At 58.2% G+C, this 18,937-nt stretch overlaps 1 protein-coding gene across 1 annotated transcript; it reads left to right on the plus strand.

Moving 5' to 3' along the window:
- Nucleotides 1-5,057: 5,057 nt before the first annotated feature.
- Nucleotides 5,058-18,873, plus strand: BESB_016030 (uncharacterized protein; the record flags this gene model as incomplete). The annotated part of the gene is made up of 16 exons (XM_029360318.1): nucleotides 5,058-5,833; nucleotides 6,256-6,398; nucleotides 6,783-6,918; nucleotides 7,289-8,153; nucleotides 8,899-9,121; nucleotides 9,277-10,303; nucleotides 10,375-11,285; nucleotides 11,720-11,782; nucleotides 12,509-12,583; nucleotides 12,743-12,905; nucleotides 13,422-13,528; nucleotides 13,981-14,059; nucleotides 14,607-14,768; nucleotides 15,177-17,829; nucleotides 18,284-18,405; nucleotides 18,648-18,873. 16 exons carry the CDS (start codon nucleotides 5,058-5,060, stop codon nucleotides 18,871-18,873), a joined length of 7,731 nt encoding a protein of 2,576 aa, XP_029216294.1.
- Nucleotides 18,874-18,937: the final 64 nt, after the last annotated feature.

Here is an 18,937-nt window from a genome sequence, read left to right on the forward strand (position 1 = left end):
CTTCGGCATCTGGCGGCCCACAGTTAGGGTTTGGAATGGTTTTGTTGGTGGCTTGGATCGTCCATGAGACTGACTTGAGTGTGGAGACTCGGCAGAACCGCTAGGCTTGAGGCAAACAAAGCTTACAAAACTCCAACTGCGAAGCGCTCGGGTGCCACAGTTCTTTATTCCACGCGCGTAAATTACTCGGTCGACTCCTATGCATGCGGCCGCGTGTGGCGGCCCTCTTCAGCGCCTTTGGCGGAGGGCAGCGGCTCACACGTATATGCATACGTATATGCATACATACGTACTCGCGTAAATACGCATCTGCAAAGCATGACACGGCTGAATAAAAGGAGGCGAGTCCTGTTATGTTTCGCAACGGTAGGGGCGTCATAGGAGAAAACGTGCGACAAAGGCAGCCAAAACTTTAGCAAGCGAAACCCGTTAGGGTCAGACCGGCAGCCACTCTAGACTCCAGTGCGTGGTGATGCGCCGCATTTCTTGTCGCGCGTCACTCTGAGTTGTTCCTTAAAAACAGCAACTATGACTGCAGTGAAGACTTGCTTAGAGTCGCAGCGCAGAAGGATCACGCGAAGCGCTACGTAGACAAATGCTAAGCAACGGTGATCGCAATGAATCCGCCGGGTGAAGGGGGTGAACATCTCGAGGCCCGTCTCTCGGGCGACTGCCCGTGTGTTCTGGCTCTAAAGCCGCAGGAGGACGATGCAGGTTGTCGCATCAATAGCTAACTGCGGTAGATACCCTATAGCGCTGAAAGAATACCAAGTTTTGAACGCTTCTTTATCAGTCCGTTGTGCGTGAATGTTTCGCTGGGTCGTGGAAAGAGCCGCCACTGGAAACCACACACGGACAGCCTCTTGAGCGAAATATTTTCGTTGCGCACTTCACCGGCTTTGTTTGCTTTTTGCGGCTACTTTTACGTAAGACGTGGTTTTCAAGGCGACTAAGGCACTAGGTAATGTCCCACCCTTTTGCTGTGCTCTGACGTCGGATCAGCTGGAGCATGATGCAATTCGCCGGTCAATAGGTGGCAAAGTTTCTTGTGATACCGATCTGCCTCTTTGCTGTACACCATGACGGGTGAAGTTTCACCTCGAGGGAGTCTGGCTTGACGCTTGCAGTTCAAACCGTGGTGCCTCATCGTGCTTCATCGTAGGCACGATAAGTCCCTCACCCTTTCCTCATCGTTGCCATTACATAAACGCGGAGACTGCGTACGTCATTTGTGATCTGCGCACGTATTCCCTTTGGCGGAAATTAGGCGAGAAATGCGCCACATCTGATGTTCACACCAGTACTGTAGGAGAGATTTTCGAGGGCTCGGCGTCTCTTCCGCGGATCACTGTGTTCCAACTTCAGTCGTCGCTTAGCGCTCAGCAGTACAAGAGCAGTACGTGACCGGCTTCGTGGATGCCGGAAACCCGCACCGCAGAGAAGTGCCCTCAGGGCGCATCTCTAATATATATATATATATATATATGTATATGTAACACCCCTGTTTTTTATTTGTCTAATGGATTTAGCTTCGGGTCATCCAGTGAGATCTATGCGAAGAATTAGTGCACCTTGTAATTTCGATGCTTGTTTGCCGGTTTGCGACTCGGTCGGCGCAGTTAGGTGGCAATGCAAGAATCAGGCCGCAGGACGTATCTCCTGCTGTTGGAGACATGTTCTAACACACAGGAGACTGGTCGTCGCTCCAGAATTCTGTGTTCCTTTAGAACAAGAGACACTCGCCATGAGTGTGGAACTGAAAAGCGAAGCAGATCAGCCACCTGCCACTCCACGCGTGAAGCATGATGCGCTCTGCCATACCCTACCGATAAAAGACAAACTGATTGCCAGTAACTGTCAAAGCGCGGTTCGTCTAGTGTCGGGGGGATGACAGCTACTTAATCGGCGCGCAAGGTCAGCACAAGCAGCACTGTGGCCTGTGGCTGCGGCCCAGCAGCAGGGCAGCCAAATGCCTCGATTCGCGGCACCGTTGGACAACGTGTTACAGCGACCTTGGCTATAATTTCAGCAGCAAAGCGAAAACCCCTTCACCCCTTGGACACACATGAGCGTCTCCCCTCACCAAACCTCGCCATCTCCTCCAGAGAGGCGAAAAGGAGCAAAAAGAAAGGATTCAAGTACAGGTGCAGAGCAGCAGATCCACTGTGGATGCTGACCATTCTTGCGGGTTCGTCCTTTCTGCCTCTACATTTCAGAAGAGGATAGAGACGGAGTTCGGTTTTTGGCTCGCGCGCGAGTGCGCTGGCACTACGAACTGATGGTCCGTAGTTTGTCGTAATTAAAGATCTATCGCGACGAACGCATCCCTGCCATACCGGTCGTGTAATCTCCTCGGCGGGTTTGGCTTTTCAATTTCGGGGTAAAATCTGCTTCAAGTGTCTAAGTGCTCGTGTGATTACAATGGTGTGGTTCCTCGGCTGCTTCCGATTCCTATTTTCCACGAGTGTCAAGTGTAGGAGTGGAGGTAGAGTCAGCGTGGACCCGGGGGTAAAACGCCACACGGTTTACATCGTTGAGTAGTTTGTTGGCTGCGAGCCCTAATCACTGGAACCCGATTAGGAGGCTCGAACGAGGTACCATGGGCAGTTACTCCGCCCCGTGGTATTCTATAAGGACAAGAATCGGGGTTTTTCGTCGGCTGCACTCAGCAGAGCCAGTCGACGGGGCATTGACGTTCGGTTACAGCCCAATGGAGGAGGGGCGGTCCAGAAATGTGTCATCCTAAGGTGCGCGGGTTTTTCACATGTAGGCCGGCTGATCATACGTTTTTTCCATGTTCTGCTTTACTCATCTCGAGCCGACAGAGAAGTGGTAGTCTCAGTGCGGGTTTCCAGGCGTCCAGAGAAGTGGTTCCCGGTAGCGTCGCCTGGCGATGGCAGTTCTGATGACGCCCGTGCAACCGGATCTGGTTCACTCTGCCCTGTTTCTCTTTTGAAGGCCCGTCTTTTACACGCTTTTGTCATAACAAGGTCTTTATAAAGGGTATATGTTAAATGCAGCATACGCGACTGTCCTCCACCTAACTGACGAATGTAGCCGCTGGTATTTCCTATGGTGTTTGTCTGTAAGGCAAAGCTTCACGTACCAGTGTAGTGGTTCAGACGCAGGCATCACTGGCCTGCTTCGAATCGAAAAGCATGTGTTCCTTATTTACCGATGGTTCATACGGCATTTGACCACTAGCCAGAGAAAATTGGTATACACGTCGCCCAGAGCGAACATATGTTTCATTGCCCCACTACTCTTCTGGGAAACATGTGCAGTTCTCGCTCATGTGGTTCGCTTTCCTTCAGTGCCTTTGCTAATCGTGTGCCACCGTAGTGATCCTTTCTTCTGTACCACAGACAGATTCGTTCTGTCCTGGTTGAGCGTTAGTATTGCCTGCATGCCGGCGAGTCTCGGCGTTGTCCAACGAGTCATAGGTGCGGTTTGCCTGTCTTCACCGCTCGTAAGTTGACTCCATAGCGCTACTTTCGCTATCGTGGAACGCGTGTCTGGTCCTTGTTCGGAGGGGCAGTTAAGGGTGCTGTCTGTGTTCTGTCGAAGTGTGCAGACCGACAGATTTGCCTGCAACATTAGTGAGTGCCTTGTCATTTAGCAGAATTACAGCCCCGGTGCCGAATGTGAACCGGCTCCAGTGTGCCGCTCCGCTGTGTGTGTGGTTCCTCGTATATGCAGTTTGTTAACGTGGCGCATCTCACACGTCGGCACGCTAATTTCGCTGTTGCACATCGTGCTTTGACGGCAGCGAAAAACCATGGAATACTATGTCGCGTATTCCTGGACAAGAAGCCGTTCGTGTGTGCTCTTCGGCGTGATCTGCTTGCTGGCACTTCCTTGCGCTGGTTTCCTCCGCGGAGCTGCTCATAAAAAAGCTCTGGAACCCGTCTCGTCTCAAGTCCAGAGTTGACATGCATCAAAAGCTGTCAATTCTGGTTGCATTCTGCATCGGTCGAAGGGGGGGTTTGTCCCTGATCTTGGGGTGGAGGATATGCTTGCGTTCGGCGTTGCTCATGTCAAATATTCGTGTACGTATATGAGAACTCCGTATGCTGACATGGTCGTTAGTTACGCCGTTATACGTTTACGTTTCAACGGCGTCAGGCTCTCTGGCTGTTGAATCAAGTTAAAGCTACTGTTTATGCGAAACGTGGGGTGAGAGTTGTTTGCTTTCTCGACATTCGAGTGGAGAAACGTTTCTGGGAGTTACGGAAACAAGGTACACTTTGCAGTGCCGTTTTCAGACCGGATCGGCATGTGACAGCGGCAGTATTTCATAGGGCAACAGCCGTTATTCTTAGCGTGAAGCTTAGCCCTACTGCGGCGGTCAAAAAGAGCGTTGAAGAACTCTGGCCTCCCGTCTGGTGTCTGCGGACAGTCACAGGAAAAATCTCTGTGCATGACCTGCAGCCTAGTGTTTCCGTATTTCTCTGCATTCAACAGCGACAGTAACCTTTTGGCCTGCTTTTTGTGTTTCAGTACTCGAGTGGCGTTCTTTATTTCCCAGTTGCTCCCCTGCATCTTAGTCCGCGGGCTGCGTCTTCTCATTTCCTCCCCTTTTTCTAGTTGGGAGAAACTGTACGGGAGGCAATGAGATATGTCCGTCTGGTTATACAGCTGGTGTACATCGCATTCTAGCGGGGGAGCTTCTCGCATGTTTGAGGCAAGGACGAATCGGCATTTCCGTGTTATGTTGGGTTGCTTTTGACGTGGTTGATGTCTCCATTCTCTTACCTGGGTCATAGAAACGAGCAAGCGTGCGGCTTCTGACTGACTCGATAGCTGTACACGCATACTCGACGGCCAGGTAGTTTCGGGATCGGAAGACCTTGTTGGTGCTGCTTCCTGTTTGTGTTTTCTCTTGTCTTTTCGTACTGTGGCCCGTGGAGGTTTCAGCTAGGCCAAGGGGAAAGTAGAGTACTGTTTCTCTAAGCGGGGTGCAACGCAGGCACCTCCTTGTCACACTTGCATATTTCTTCTAGACTTTGTCAATTTGCAGGTGTCACTGAAAGTGGCCCTTCTTCCTTGTCGACACCATGTCGATGAACCGCGAAGCGGCTACGGAACAGCCCACCCGGAGGGACATGTACGTTATTGTTCAGCCGGAACAGCTTGTGGCGCCCTCCTGGCCTCCCCCCTTGGTTCTGCAGCATTCGGCGTCTGCCAAGGCTTCTCGGGCGGAACCTCTACACAGTAGGGCAGGTTTACAGCCTCCCTCCCCGTTGGAAGGCTGGGGCAAGTCGCGCAGGTCGGGGGACTTCCCCTTTATGCCGACTTCGTCCAACTACACGACAACGCCTGAGTTCCTTTCTTCGTCACCCCCCTCCTCTCCAGGCTCTTCTCTGTGTCCCGCGTCTTCGCCTCTCGGTGCAGACCAGGGCGATGAGAAAGCTCGCGAGAGAGAGGGACGCGAGAGTGACAGGCACAGTCGAAACCGGCGGGAAAAGCAGGGATGGGGGGCGGAGGCGGCCGGAAATACCTTTGAGCGCCATCCAGCCGAAGTGCGGGAGGAATCGAGCAAGAAAGATGTGACAAGAGCGGAGGGGAACAGGAGGAAAACAGAGAAGGAGAGAGAAGACATCGAACGCGTGGAGAGGGAGAGGAAGGAGTGGAGACTAGGGGTGAAAGACAGCGAGGAGAAAGAATGGCGTGAGCGTGGCGAAAGGAGGCTGCAAAGTCTGCCTCCGCATTATCCACCGTCAGTGCTTCGGGGGCTCGCAGCGGGTGGCGCTAGGTCTGTCGCGTCGTCCTCAGCCAGCAAAAGCTCGCGAACGGAAAAGGAAACTCGCGCGCAGCTCACGCAACTCTTCAAGTGAGATCATGGTCCCCAGAAAGCGTGTGTTTGTCGCGTAATGTAGTTTCCAGATACGTGTGTATGTATCTATCTACCTATCTGTTTCGCTGAACTCCTCGATGGAATTATGTGGTGTCGTATTCCAGTTACGTACTCGAACTCAGCTAGGTGGGTTGATGGCTCGCGAGACCTCTGCGTGACTGCATAGAGGTACTTGTATGTGTGCGGACGCGCACGCGCAGTTAATAGGTCTCTGTGTTTCGATCTGCATATACAATTATAGCCATTTATGTCGCGTTGCTTTCTGTCCCTCGCGTCTCGTCGTGCAGTTTCACACGCGTTTTGGCACCTCTGTCTGAGACGCATCCTTACTCATGTCTCTCTGGCTTCTTTAAGTCGCCCCGAGTTGTGCATTCGCTGTCATCTCGCGGTTTGTTCAGCGAATTCGCAGAGCCGCGGCGCTGTCGAGCATCGGGAACACGCGTGCCGCTAATTCATCTGCTGCGCCACACTTGCGGCGGCTGCCGGACAGAGAAAGTCCTCGACAAAACGGGTCTCCTCGCGCTCTTCTCCCGTCTGCCAGGTATGCCTCTCTTTTTTTTCTGCATATCAAATGATTACCGTACACACACGTGTCTTCCTCGGCTCAGACGGACAAGCGCATGGTCATGTGTGTATATATATATATATATATACGTATACATATTCAACTTGTATTTCGCGCATCCTCAAGTACTTTGCCGCGTGAGATCAAGATAAAATGTGTGCATCTACTTGCATTTAATTATGCAGCTCGGGGCTTCTTAGTTTTTCCATGATGCGTCGTCGCTTGGCGTCAGCTTCCGTTCTGTGCCGCCCCCTCACCCTTTTGCTCCGCAGCTGATGTCTTTCCGCTTTGTTTTCTCGCTTCGCGAAGCCTCCTTCCTGAGATTTCTTCCACTCTGATTCCCCTCTTTTCCTCTTGCAGCGATGGTGTTTGAGCGCTTTTTCGACTTGCTGGATGAAGATGGCGACCAGACCGTCGACGTGAAGGAGTTCTGCAAGGGTCTCGACTCGTTATGCAGTCAGAACGAAGAGAAACTTCTGCGCTTTCTCTTCAATCTGTAAGAGAAGCTGCACGCGACAATTCGGGCTGCCGTGCTTCCTCGCCGCATGCTCCCCGCTTCTCGTTCTCCCCTCTCACCGACGCTCCGTTTCGCACGTCAGTGTCTAAGATTCATCGGTGTTGATATTTCGTTGACATGCTGATAAGATAAATACTGGCAAAACACCGGTTTCGGATGGAATATATACTATACCTCTACAGTGGAATTATCAGTATCTATGTTGACATAGGCCAGACGCTTTCCGTGTTTCACTACCTGGCCGGAATCTGTTGTTCAGATAAAAGGGACTGTTTTTGTCTCGGTATCCCTCCCTCGGCGCTGTGAGCGCGCGTTTACCCTGAGTTGAGGTTTCTTGCTGGTTTCGCAGCTGCGACCTCGACGGCAACGGAAGCATCGAGCGCGAGGAGCTCCGCACGCTGCTTTACCACCTTCCCTTTCGCCTCTGGAAGTTCAGCAGGCGCAGCAAGCGACGCCACGTCCGCGACCGCGAGGCGCGGCGGGAGCGCCGAGACCGCCGCGAGCATCGGGCGCTGTCCCTGCCGTCTCCCTCGGTGCTCGGCTTCGCCGCGGCGAGCGACGCCCGATCGCCGCGTCACGGCGCGGAGACAGACAGCCAAGACAAAGAGAAGCGGCACAGCAGTGGGGCCTTTGGAAGCGAGGCGAGTCGCGCAGAGAGCGAGGCTCGCCTCTCTGGGCACGCGCGACGTCCGTCTCCCTCCGTCCGCTTCGCTTCCGACGGGCGAAGCGCGTCGCCCGGCGGCTCCTGGAGCGAGGCGAGAGAGGACTTCGGCGGCGCGCGAAGGACGCGAGACGAAGACTCATGCGGCAGCTCACAAGAGCGCCCTGAAGAGGAGCTGCTGCTCGACGCAAGGCCGCACAAGCACCGCGGCTTCGCGTCGTCTGCTTCGTCTTCTTCCTCTTCTGGCTCCTCCTCATCTTCTGATGACGACCAAGAGGGAGAGGCGCGCGACGAAGAGGACTCGCTGCGCTTCGATGAACAGGATCACCTCGTGCGGAAGCGCATCGACGAAATCGTCGAGGCCTGCTTCCTGCACAAGCGCAAGGAACAGAGACGCTCCGTCTGCTCGACTGCGCCGTCCGCGGGCGAGGCGCCGGTCCACGGCTTGCGGGAGAGGATTCCGCCGCCGCTCTCGCTACCGATCCAGAGAGAAGAAGGCTTGACGTTCGAGGAATTCCTCGCGGCTCTCGCCAGCAACAGAGAAATCCACGACGTGAGATTCGGTTCCGTCTGCACCCAGACGCGTCTTCGCTGAAAACGCCTGCGCCTACACAAACTCCCCTCGCGCTCGTTTATCCACGCATACACATTCGCACAAATGTATATATATATATATATATATTTATGCTTGAAAATATATATATGTACGGATGAGTATATTTGTTCATGTATATTTGCATTTATATATTAGGATGTTTGTATGTGTGTGTGCGTTTGCGCACGCGTTCGTAGGCGTGTACCCAGTATATTTGTATGGACTGTGTTGAGTTTCGCGGGAAGCGGGAAATGGATCTCGTGGCGGTGTCCACCTGGCACATCGATGCAGCGCGAGAATGCATCCGTGCATAAGTCCGTGATTGTGAACATCCTGGACTGGTAGACAGCGTGTGTGGATACATCCAGGATCTCGCTTAAGTCGCTTTTTGATACGATTATGCATATGTGTGGCCATAACTGCTTTTCTACAAGACATCTCTTGCTGCTCGCTGCTTGCTTGCAGGTATATATAGATATATATATACATATGTATATCCATATATGTATATATGTGTATTTTTGTATAGGCGTATATGTGTAGCTTTCTGTGCCTGGGTCGTGCACTCTGGTCCGCTTGCCCAGGCGTCTGCTCGGTCATCAGGAGCATATATCTGCATCGAGATGGTGCCTCCATTTCTTGGAGTTCCTTCTCACGTTGAGCGCTGGATCTGCTTCTGCTTGCTGTCGGTGTTTTCCTGCAGCTCCTGAACTTCTTTTACCTCCAGTCCGTTCTTTCTCTGTTCGCGCCCCGCGGCCCCCCGCTCACGCTGCCTCCGTCGTTCTCGAGCTTGCCTTCTCAAGCTGCCTCGCGGCATCCAGCTGCGCCGCTGCAGGCGAACGACTGTGCTGCGGCGTCGCGCTCTCCTTCGCCGGGTGGCGACGGCCGGCGGGCGTCGACTGCGGAGCGCGCCTGCGAGAGAGAGGGTGAGGCAGGTGTTTTACGCTGCGCTCAGAGTACCCCTGCGCATCCGCATGCGCATGCGTGCGTCCCCTTCCTTGCAATTGGCTAGCTTGTTTGTCTCTGTCCGAGTAGAGTCTACTCTCCTGTTTTTTCTGCGTGCGTTTTTTCTCGTGGTTAGGTCTGCGCGGCCCTGCGCACGCCGCCGCCTCCGCCCTGCCGCCAGTCTGCCCTCCGTCGCCGCCTCTTCTCGCGGCGGAAGCGCCTGCCTCACCGCAGCCCCTTCCAGAGCTTCTTCCGCCCTCGGCTGTCCCGCTCTCTCTTTCTTCTCGTTCTGCTTCGCCTTCTTCTTTTCCGGGGCCTTCGTCTCCCTCGTCGCCCTCCTCCTCTCACTCTGGAGAGCCTCCCCCTTCGGCGGGCGCCCGCGGCGCGAGGGCGACGGCGCTTCCGGGCGAGCGGCGCACCGCGCCGCAAGCAGCGTCTGCGTCCCGGTCAAGCGACGGCGGCGCGGATGGCAGTTCAGCGGAAAAAGAGGCTCCGGGGGGAGCGCAAGGCGCCACGCGTGGCGGGTTCCTCTCCCACGCGTGGTCACACGTCTCAGCGGCTTCGAACAAAGACAGGTGCGAGCGAGCGCGCTCCATGTCGGTCGAGCTGGAGGGAGGCGCGAAGGGACAGGCGGGAGGGGCGCGACGCGAACGACGACTCTTCTCGCTCTTTTCGCCTTCAAGAGGTGTTCTCTCTGCGGCCGCGCGCTCCAAACCGAAGGCCAAGGCAGGCTGTGAAGGCGCGCCCACCAGCGAGAACGCAGCGGAAGCCGAGGGGGCGACGGAGGTCGCAATGGAGGAGAGAGGCGCGGATAGCACGCCTTCAGGGTGCGGCGGCGAGAAGCAGCCGCCCGCGGCGAACACGAAGGAGAATACCGCCCGCAGCGAAGAGGCGACCGCGTGCCTGTCTCCGCCGTGGATCTCTTCGCGCCGTCCGCTCCCTGCGCCCATCCCGCACTTCCCGCTTCCGCCGACGTTTCCGTCTTCCTCCTTTTTGGGTTTCTCTGGATCCGCCGCCTCAGGCGAAGGCACTACTGCTGCTCGGGTCGGCGCGGCGTCTCCGCCGCACGCGTCTGGCATTAGTGATCGTCCTGGGATTGCCTCGGAGGATCCAGCGGGCATGCACAACAAGGCTGGAGGCGCAGGAGCGGCGCTTCCGTCGCCGTCAAGAGGGGGCGGCGCGGGCGCTTCAGGGGCTTCCGCGGAGGCACGAGGGGACTCTGCCGGCGGCGCAGACCTCCGCGCCTCGGCGTCGACCGCCCGCTAGAGCTCGTTGTGTCGAGTGCTGTCTCCGCCGCTGGGCGGCGCGTCGCCGTCCTCGGTGAGGTCTGCGGGGTTCGGTTTGGCGGGCGGCGTCTCTACGTCGCGCGCGCCCTCTTCTCCTTCACCGGCGTCGTCCTCGCCTCCGACGCCGTCCTCGTTGCGGTCTTGCAACCTCGTCGTTCCGCTGAGCGACGAGACCGGCGGCGGCGCCCAAGGGCCGCCAGTCAGCGGCTTCCTCACGGCGTCGATCGCTGGCTCGTTCTTCGGCGAGTGCGCACAGTCGGACGCCGGTCGGAAGCGCACCCGCCACCTCTCGCTGCCGCCTCTTCGGCGCTCGCGCGGCGGGGGAGGACGCCTGCGCACCGAGGAGGAAGAAGACGAGGAGGGCGACACCACGACGGAAACCGAAGAAGACGAGCTGCGCGCAACGGCGGCGGCAGCGGCGGCTCTCGCGTGGCAGCGACGCGAGGCGGGAAGGCACCGCGGCAGGGGACAGGAGGCCCCACAGGGGACGTCTCGCCTGCTGCTCGGCGGTGGCGCAAGGCGGAGACGGTCCAGAGGCGGGGCGGCGGCAGAAGGGCGAGGGCGCAGTGGAAGCTCGGGTCGCCGACGCAGCGAGAGCGAGGAAGAAGAAGCCGGGGACGGGGGGAGGAGGACGCGGAGGTGGCGATCCTGTATCAGCCGGCGCGGCGGCGCACGGTCAGCGCGTATGCCCGGTCGCTCTCTCGCGGCACGAACTTGGTGGGTTCGGTGATCTCTGGAGGCGCGCGCTCGTTTCTCACGCGCGTCGGCTTCGGGCGAGGTGCGGGAGACGGCGAGCCCTTCTTCCTCAGCTTCCTCGGCAACGAGGATCGACTCCAGATGCACGGGTGGCTCTGGAAAGGTGCGCGCGCGGAAACCGCTTACGGGAGTGACGCGGCCGCCTTCGGAGGCTGCTGCGAAGCGCACGCGCGAGGGGAGAGGGAGAAGGACGCTCGAAGAACCGGGGGGCGTCTGTGTCGCCCGCACAGAGCAGAGCGCCGTCCGCGCGGCAGCCAGCAGAAGGCGCGCGAATGCGTAGTGCTGCAGCAGCGGCAGACGGCTGCGCTGAAGGAAGACGCTTGCGTGCGGGGCGAAGCGGCATCACGCAGAAAGCAGAAACGGCGGCCGTCGTGAGAGCCCAGCATGCGGCAGCTGCGTCCAGGGCGGAAAGAACCGCGACGCGTTGCCAGCCACGCGGGACGGGCACTTGAACAGCCGCCCCGAGTCGCGGCTCGGTTCGGTCTTAGAATGACGCAGAGTGTGTCAAGTCATGCGTGTGCGTGTCTTCGTTCGCAGTCGGTCAGCACTTCGGCGGCTGGATTCGGCGCTACTACTTCTTGACCGGTCGCCACCTATGGTGTACGTTCTTCGAACTCGATTTCTACGCAGGTCGCATGCATGCGTGCATATTTAGGCAAGCACATACATGCATCATACATGCATATACATATATACATATCTATATTTATACAGACACACATACTTACATATATATACACGTACATACATACATGCATGCACATATATATGTACATACATACCTACACATACATATATAATCTATATACATGTACATATTCATGCGTATATATACATGTGCACATGCATGAGTGTACATGTTGCGGCGCGTATTGGTATGGCTAGGCGGGCGTCGAGCTGCGGGGCGTCTTTGTGTGACCCGGGATGCTGAAAGGCACAACTCCTCCTCGGCTTCGTGGGGACGGGGGCACGTGGCTCTGTGACATGAAATACTCCCGTCTGGCGACAAAATCTGATCCCTCTGCCTGGGAGTCCCTCACCTCAAGGCCCGTCAGGCGGCCCGTCTGTTTTCTCTGTTGAAGAGAGTGTCCTCTCATATTCAGAAGAAAATACTCGTGAGCGAGCGCGTGGGTGTGTGATTACGAGACCATGCGCCACGATTTCCACACGTCTCTCTTTTTCCCTACGGTTTGCCACACTGCCAGCTCTCTATACGCCCTCCTAATTTCTCTCTTTACTGCGCGGCTTGTCTGCCCTTTTCTTGAAGCTGTCCCCTAGGAACCTCAGAGTTTCGCGTGTTTTTCTTTCTCCGTCTTCTCCCTGCAGGGCAGTCTCAGATCTTAAGCACCCGCCCCGCGAACTGCTTGTACCTTCACGGCTGCTCAGTCCATGCGCTCGTCGGTGAGTGGAAAGCATCATCTCAGAAGCGGCCGCAAACGGATTCGACGGCAACCGGGCGCCGGCAGCCACAAGGAAAGCTCGCGCACGCAGGCCTGCTCTGGCACAGAGACAGGCTCTCTCTGTAATCTCTCTCCCCGCTGCCGCCATTTTTTTTTCCAGACGACCCCTACCGCACGAGCGAGCCCCAGGCAGCCCGAGCCACTTCGCCCTCCTTCACATCGCCGGTGACTGGCACCCGCGGGCGCTTCGGGCTCGAAATTCTCAAGCCGAGCGGCCGCGTCGCGAAGCGCCTCTATGCCATAGACGCCGACGACAGGCAAAAGTGAGTCGGTGGTCTAGTCGCCCTCCTCTGATGCTCTGCGCGGCGCCAGGTGCTCAGCGGGAGTGAGGCCGGTTAGGGCTTAGAGGCTTGCAGGCTCGAAGGGTGAATTTCAGACGTTTTGAGGGGAATGCGGTCTTACTCTTCCGCGTCTTCTGCCGCGTGGAGAGGAGATGACGCTGCGACACTGCCTCGGGAAACGAGGCTGCTGGCTAAGCTTCGAGTCTCATTTCTCCTTCGCAGCAGGGGTCGCCTGCGTCGTTTCCGTTTCCTCTCTTCAGACAGCGCTCTCGACACGCCCCGCGAGCACTCTAGTCTGGCGGTTTGGGACTTCCAGCCTCTGGCTGCGCGGTCATATGGAGTTTCGCCTCTTGTCTCATCGCCGACGCAGGACTGTCTGTGCAGATACGACGCTTTTGCGCGGTGAATCGTCTGGTGCTTTCACGGGTTTCCTGCTTTCCGTCGTTTGCTGCGAGAGATCTGTCACGCTTTTGTGGGTCGACCTTTCCGCTTTTGCAGCTGGCTGAGGGCTCTACAGGTCGCCTGCGGCGTGGAGGACTTCCACGACTTTTACTGTCTGCATGCAGAAGAGGTGCTCGGTCATGGGAAGTTCGCAGCTGTCAAGCGTAAGTTTCAGAACACGAAAAAAATCACTTGCCTCTGCGCCGTCCGCTCCCTCTCCGCCGCAGTCGCCTCTCCCTTCTCTCCTCTCTCTGCTCACCTGTCGCGCCTCCTCACTGCGCCTCCTCGAGGCGCCTCTCTCTGTCGTGTTGCTTCGAACTCGGCTCAATTTGCCTCTTCCATTTCTTTCTCAAGGAAGGCTCTGACGCTCGCTACGTCGTTGCGCTCTCATTGCCACACGCGAAGGAGTCGTCCTTCAAGCATCTGCGTATTCCTATATGGCCACGTGTATATATATATATATATTTATATATAGGTATATCTGTGTCTACGTATGCATGTATTCACGGGTTTGAGAGCGGCGTGTGTGCTGCGCCTATCGTGTGTCCGCTTTGTGACTGCCCGCTGTTTGCTGCTGACTGTTGAACTCGGGCGCATGCGCTTTTTGTTTTGTCAGTTGGGCATGCCAAGGCGACGGGGCAGATGGTCGCGGTGAAGATCCTCAACAGAAGCAACCTGAGGACTGAAGAGGACAGGTACGTAGGCGCTCTCCTCTCTCGCAGGGTTCCGCGCCTTCCTCCAGCGCGACCCCCTTCGCGAAAAGGGATTCACTCTGCGAGGAACTCGCGAAAGGTTCCAGTGTGCGTAGGGTTGCAGGCCCAGGATAGGCTCCTGTACTTGGAATATATATGTGATGCAGCGCTTCTCAGCCGATACATCAATCTCTGTTTGATTTAGTATATATCTTGCCAGTCCCGTCTGTCCAGCGGATTCACCCCCTGCACACATTTCTGTGACTTAAGGGATGCAGAGATGCGATGTGTCTGCATGGGAATGCTTGATACGCCTTCTACGTGGGAACACGCATATAGCAACAAACATTTATACATACATCTGCATACATGGTTCTTTATGAACATGTGTATATGCATGCATGGTTATATGTAAACATATATATGCATACATAGTTGTATATAAACACATATATATATATATATATGTCTGCGCGTACAGGTGGCGATGGAGTGAGTAATGGCTTGGGCGAGTAGACGCTCGTCTGTTTTGTATCTTCGCCTTTTTCAGGGAGTTCACGAGGCGCGAGTTGGAGGTCGTCAAGGTCCTGCAGCACCCTAACCTCGTGCGCACCGTTGACGTCTTCGGCCGCAGTGGCACAGCGCCCTACGCGTACATCGTGATGGAGCTTCTTCCCCACAGGGATCTCGCCACGCTCATTCGCCTGACTCGGTAGGCGCCGCGGCGAAGCTCCGCAAGCGCCTGGATGCCCGCGACGTTTTCGCTTTCAGAGTCGAGTCAGCGAGCTCAGAGAGGAGGCTTGTTTTGCCGGCTTGCGCAGCAGAGAGGCCGACGCGCAGAGCGGAAGATCTGCAGAAGGGCGATACCCCAGCAGCAGCCAGGCGTTAGGGCTGTGCCGTTCTCTGCGTAGATCCCCTTGGGGAGGAACGAGTCTGCGATTTCGGCTTGCTCTCAAGGCCACTGCCACGGCGGCCAGTCGCTTGCTGCGTACTCGCGAGGCGCAATGTGGAGTCATCTTCAGTGTTCCAGGAACTATACTGTCTTTGTTCCTTCGTTTTGAGTGCAGCCCTGAAATGGTCACTTGAGCGAGTCTTTTCTGTGTTTTCCTTGCCTTCGCAGAGTCATTCAGTATCTGTCTCTGAAGCTGCTCCTGCGCCAGCGGCGGCAGTTCCTCCAGGCCAGGGGGTGCGTCCCGGCGTCGGCGTCGATCCACATCTCCGCGCTACCCCGCCCGAATCCTCTGCTTTTTCCTCCTCTCTCTGCCGCGCCGTCGCCCTTTCGGAACCCCGACACGCTTGCGCTGCCCCCGCGCAACCTCGCCGTCTTAATGCCGTCTGCGCCGTCTTCGCCGTCTTCGCCTTCTTCGCCGTCCGCGGCCTCTGCGGCCTCCCCGGCGCGTGCGGCGGTCGCGTCGCCGCTCTGCGCGGAGCGGTTTCTGGAGACTGACTTCACAATGGACAGCAGATGCTTGCTGGAAGAACAAGTCATTCTGAAGATCGTTACGGGGCTGCTGAAGGCGACGCGCCACATGCACGCCAAGGGCGTTGTTCACAGAGATCTGAAACCCGAAAACCTCCTCCTTGTGCTCGCCCCGCCGCAGGACGAGGCCAGCGCCGGGGGCGAGGCCGGAAGGCCCGCCTCGCCCAGAGGTCGAGGGCCTGAGCAGGGCGACGCCGGAGCCGGCTTGCGCGGCTGTGGTGACGGCTCCCAGGGCGGCGAGGGCGCGGGGAAGGGCGGCGAAGAGAGCGCATCGGAGGATGACGCGCGCAGCCAACCGCGAGACGCGGGCGCGCGAGAGGCGGCTTCGCCGCTACCGACAATCGTGATTCGAGACACAGAAAACGGAGTGTGGCATTACCACCCTTTTCCGCCGCAAAGTCCCGCTGGGATGCTGATGGGCACCTCCGGGCTTCCTCCTCCAGCCTCAGGTTCGCCTCGCCCGAGCCCCTGCGCCGGCCGGCTCGAGGGCGACAATCCGCAGGGCGCGACCCAGAGTGGAGGCGAGGCGGCCGCGCCTGGCGACAACGCGGGGCGCGGGGCTGCGATGCAGCAAGGCGCTTTAGCGGCCGTTTCTCGCCCCGCGTCGCCTTCCTCCGCATCTCCGCCGCAGTCTTCCGCCTCCGCCTCCTCCTCGCCTTCTGCGCCGGCGTCGCCCGCTTCGCCGGGCTTCGCGGCTCTTCCTGCGGCCGCCCTTCCTGCGGCGGGTATCCCGACCTCGTCCGCGCTGTTTTCTTCGCCATGCGCGGGGGGCGGCTGGCACGCCTGCGACCCGCTTATTGAAGACCTGAAGGGATTCCCACGCACGATCCTTGCCGCCGAGGAGCTCGCGGAGATTGAAGACTGGGTGCCCGCGCTCGTGTCGCGCTCGCCGTCGCGCAAGTTCCTTCTGCAGCCTTCGCGGCCGCTCTACGGGCGCAGTCCGCCGCTCTCGCGCTACTACAGGTCGCGCAGGACTCGACGACGGAACTTTTTTCGCTTCTCCTCGGCGGCACCTCGCCCTCACGCCGGGCGCACGCGCCTCCTTTCCCTCTTCACCTTCGGGCGCCGGCGCGGGCCCCTCAGCGGACGCGAAGGCCCCGCGCGCGAGTTCGAAGAGACTGACGGCGAGCGGCGCGACCGCCGAGAGCGCGAGGCCGAGGACAGCGAGCGACGCCGCATAGGCCGCCAGCGCGGGCAGACTGACCTCATCTGGCGCCTCCTGGCTGACGCCGCCGTTCCCGAAGAGGGGACTGACGAAGACGACGAAGACGACGAAGCCGCGCAGTCGACCGACGCAGCCACAGGTGACACCGCGGACGTCCAGCGCGAGGCGAAGGCGGCCGCGGAGGGCAGAGGAGACGAACGCGCCCAAGGGGGGAGAGACGCGGCGCCGGCTCCGCCCTCTGCCGCGGCCGCAGCCTCGGCAGGCGCCGAGGAAGAGCGAGGGTGGGGAGCCGCGGCGGTGCAGCAGAGCCAAGGCGCGGAGGCGAGGGGGGCGAGCTTGCGGGAGACGCGACGGAGGATTGCTTCGGTGCTGGCGTCTTCTACGACGACGAACTACCTCGCCGTCCCGGGGCCGCGCGTCCTGCCTTTCTTCGAACAGCTCCCAGCGGCTAGCGAGCCTCAGGCTCCCGCCGCTTCTTCCGCGCTGCGGCGGCCTCCTCAGCTGTCTCCCGCTGGTCTCACAGCAGGGCGCAGAGACACGCGGCGCCTGCGATCGGTGCCATCGTCGCTCCGCGCGCCGTGTCCGCCCTGCGCGCCGGCTTCCGGCGACGGCGACGGTCTTCCGGCCGCCGAGGACGCGCCTAGGGAGGCCAGCGAAGGAGCCAAGAGGCGCGCATCCGCGCTGCCCGTCCTCGCCGCGCGAGGCGAGTCTCTAGGCGGGACAAAAGCCCCTCGAGGCTCGACGGGAGGCGACGGCGGTGTCTTTTCGCCGACCGCGCCCGCGCCGAAGGAGCCCGAAGGGCCCTCCTCGGGCCCAACTGGCTCTCCGCCTTCCCCGGCTTCCTCGCCTTCGACGCCGTCGCCTTCTTCACTGGCTACCTCACTCCCCTCGTCGCATTCTTCTTCTTCCTCGGCGGCCGCGCGACGTGTCGGGCTCGAGTCCCTCGCGCGACCTTCACCGTGCGCAGGTAACGAGGCCGAGCGCCTGCAGTGGTGCGTGGGAGTTTTGCGAGAGATTCAGGAGCGTCTCCTCTCGATCAAGGTCGCCGATTTCGGTTTGTCGGCGGTCCTTGCGCCGAACTGGCGAACCACTGATTCGCTGGGGACGCTCGCCTACGCCGCGCCGGAAGTGAGTGAAGGAGCCCGTCGGTGCTTTAGACCTCTCAGGAGTTTGGTATATCATTCTTGAAACCTATGTCAAGGGTTCGTCTAGTTTGTCAAGGGTTCGAATCTCTTCTTTTCTGTAAATTTTTACCTACTCAGGAACTAGAGTTTTAGTGAAGCCGCGACGCAGAGAAGTGCAGAGGGAGGCCCGCGAGCAGGTCGGGCAACAGCTGCACGCATGGCGTTCACAGATTCACGTCTCAGCCTGAGCAAGCGCGGCAGTCTCGGCATGCATATTTTTGCGCACATATAATACATGTATGTATATATCTTGGTATATGTTCATCTATCGGCGTAGAGTTCAAGCGAGCCCCGGAGAGAAGAGAGGCAGAAGACTAGTATTCTGTGCAGGGAGAGGAGTGTGGCGGGAAGGCCCCACTCTTTCTGCTTAAATCTTTCGTTTGTGAACGAGTTTCCAGGTCCTCGTCGGCGTGGAGTATGACAAGGCCGTCGACATGTGGAGTATCGGCGTCATCACCTTCGAGTTGCTTTCGCAAGGCGTGCTGCCATTTCAGGGGAAAACAGAGGCGCAGATCGGCGCGTAAGCTTTGCGCAGCTCTTCACGCGTCCGCGCCGCTATGTGTGTGTGTGTGTGTGGGAGGGTATCGCAGGCCCAAGCTGTGTAGGGAAGGTTTGATTTGCGGTTTGCTTTTTGTGGTTTAGGGACCGCGGCGCGAACCTTCTCCATTCGGGCATGTCTTGGACACTCGTGCTACGCACAGAGAGTTTGGCCCCTGCCTGCGCGCACATGCCTCCGGTACTGCAACATTTTTGTTTTTTCAGGTCGATTCTGGAGGGGCGCTACTCCTTCGATATCCGTCCCAACGACCGCCCGTGGCTCTTCGCCCCGCGACCCGTCCCCCCCGCCGCGCGCGACTTCGTCTCGCGGCTGCTCTGTCATCCCGCGCGGCGCATGAACATCGAAGAGGCTCTTAGACACCCGTGGATTGCGGATGGGCACCAGGTGCACGTTGCGCCGCCTACTCCAAAGAAGTTCTACGTCGCCTGAGGCGCAACAGAAAGCGACGCATCTAGCACTGCATGCGTGTGTCCGCCACACGCTAATACATATA

The sequence above is a fragment of the Besnoitia besnoiti genome, chromosome X, assembly GCF_002563875.1.
Source record: "Besnoitia besnoiti strain Bb-Ger1 chromosome X, whole genome shotgun sequence".
Lineage (NCBI taxonomy): Eukaryota > Apicomplexa > Conoidasida > Eucoccidiorida > Sarcocystidae > Besnoitia > Besnoitia besnoiti.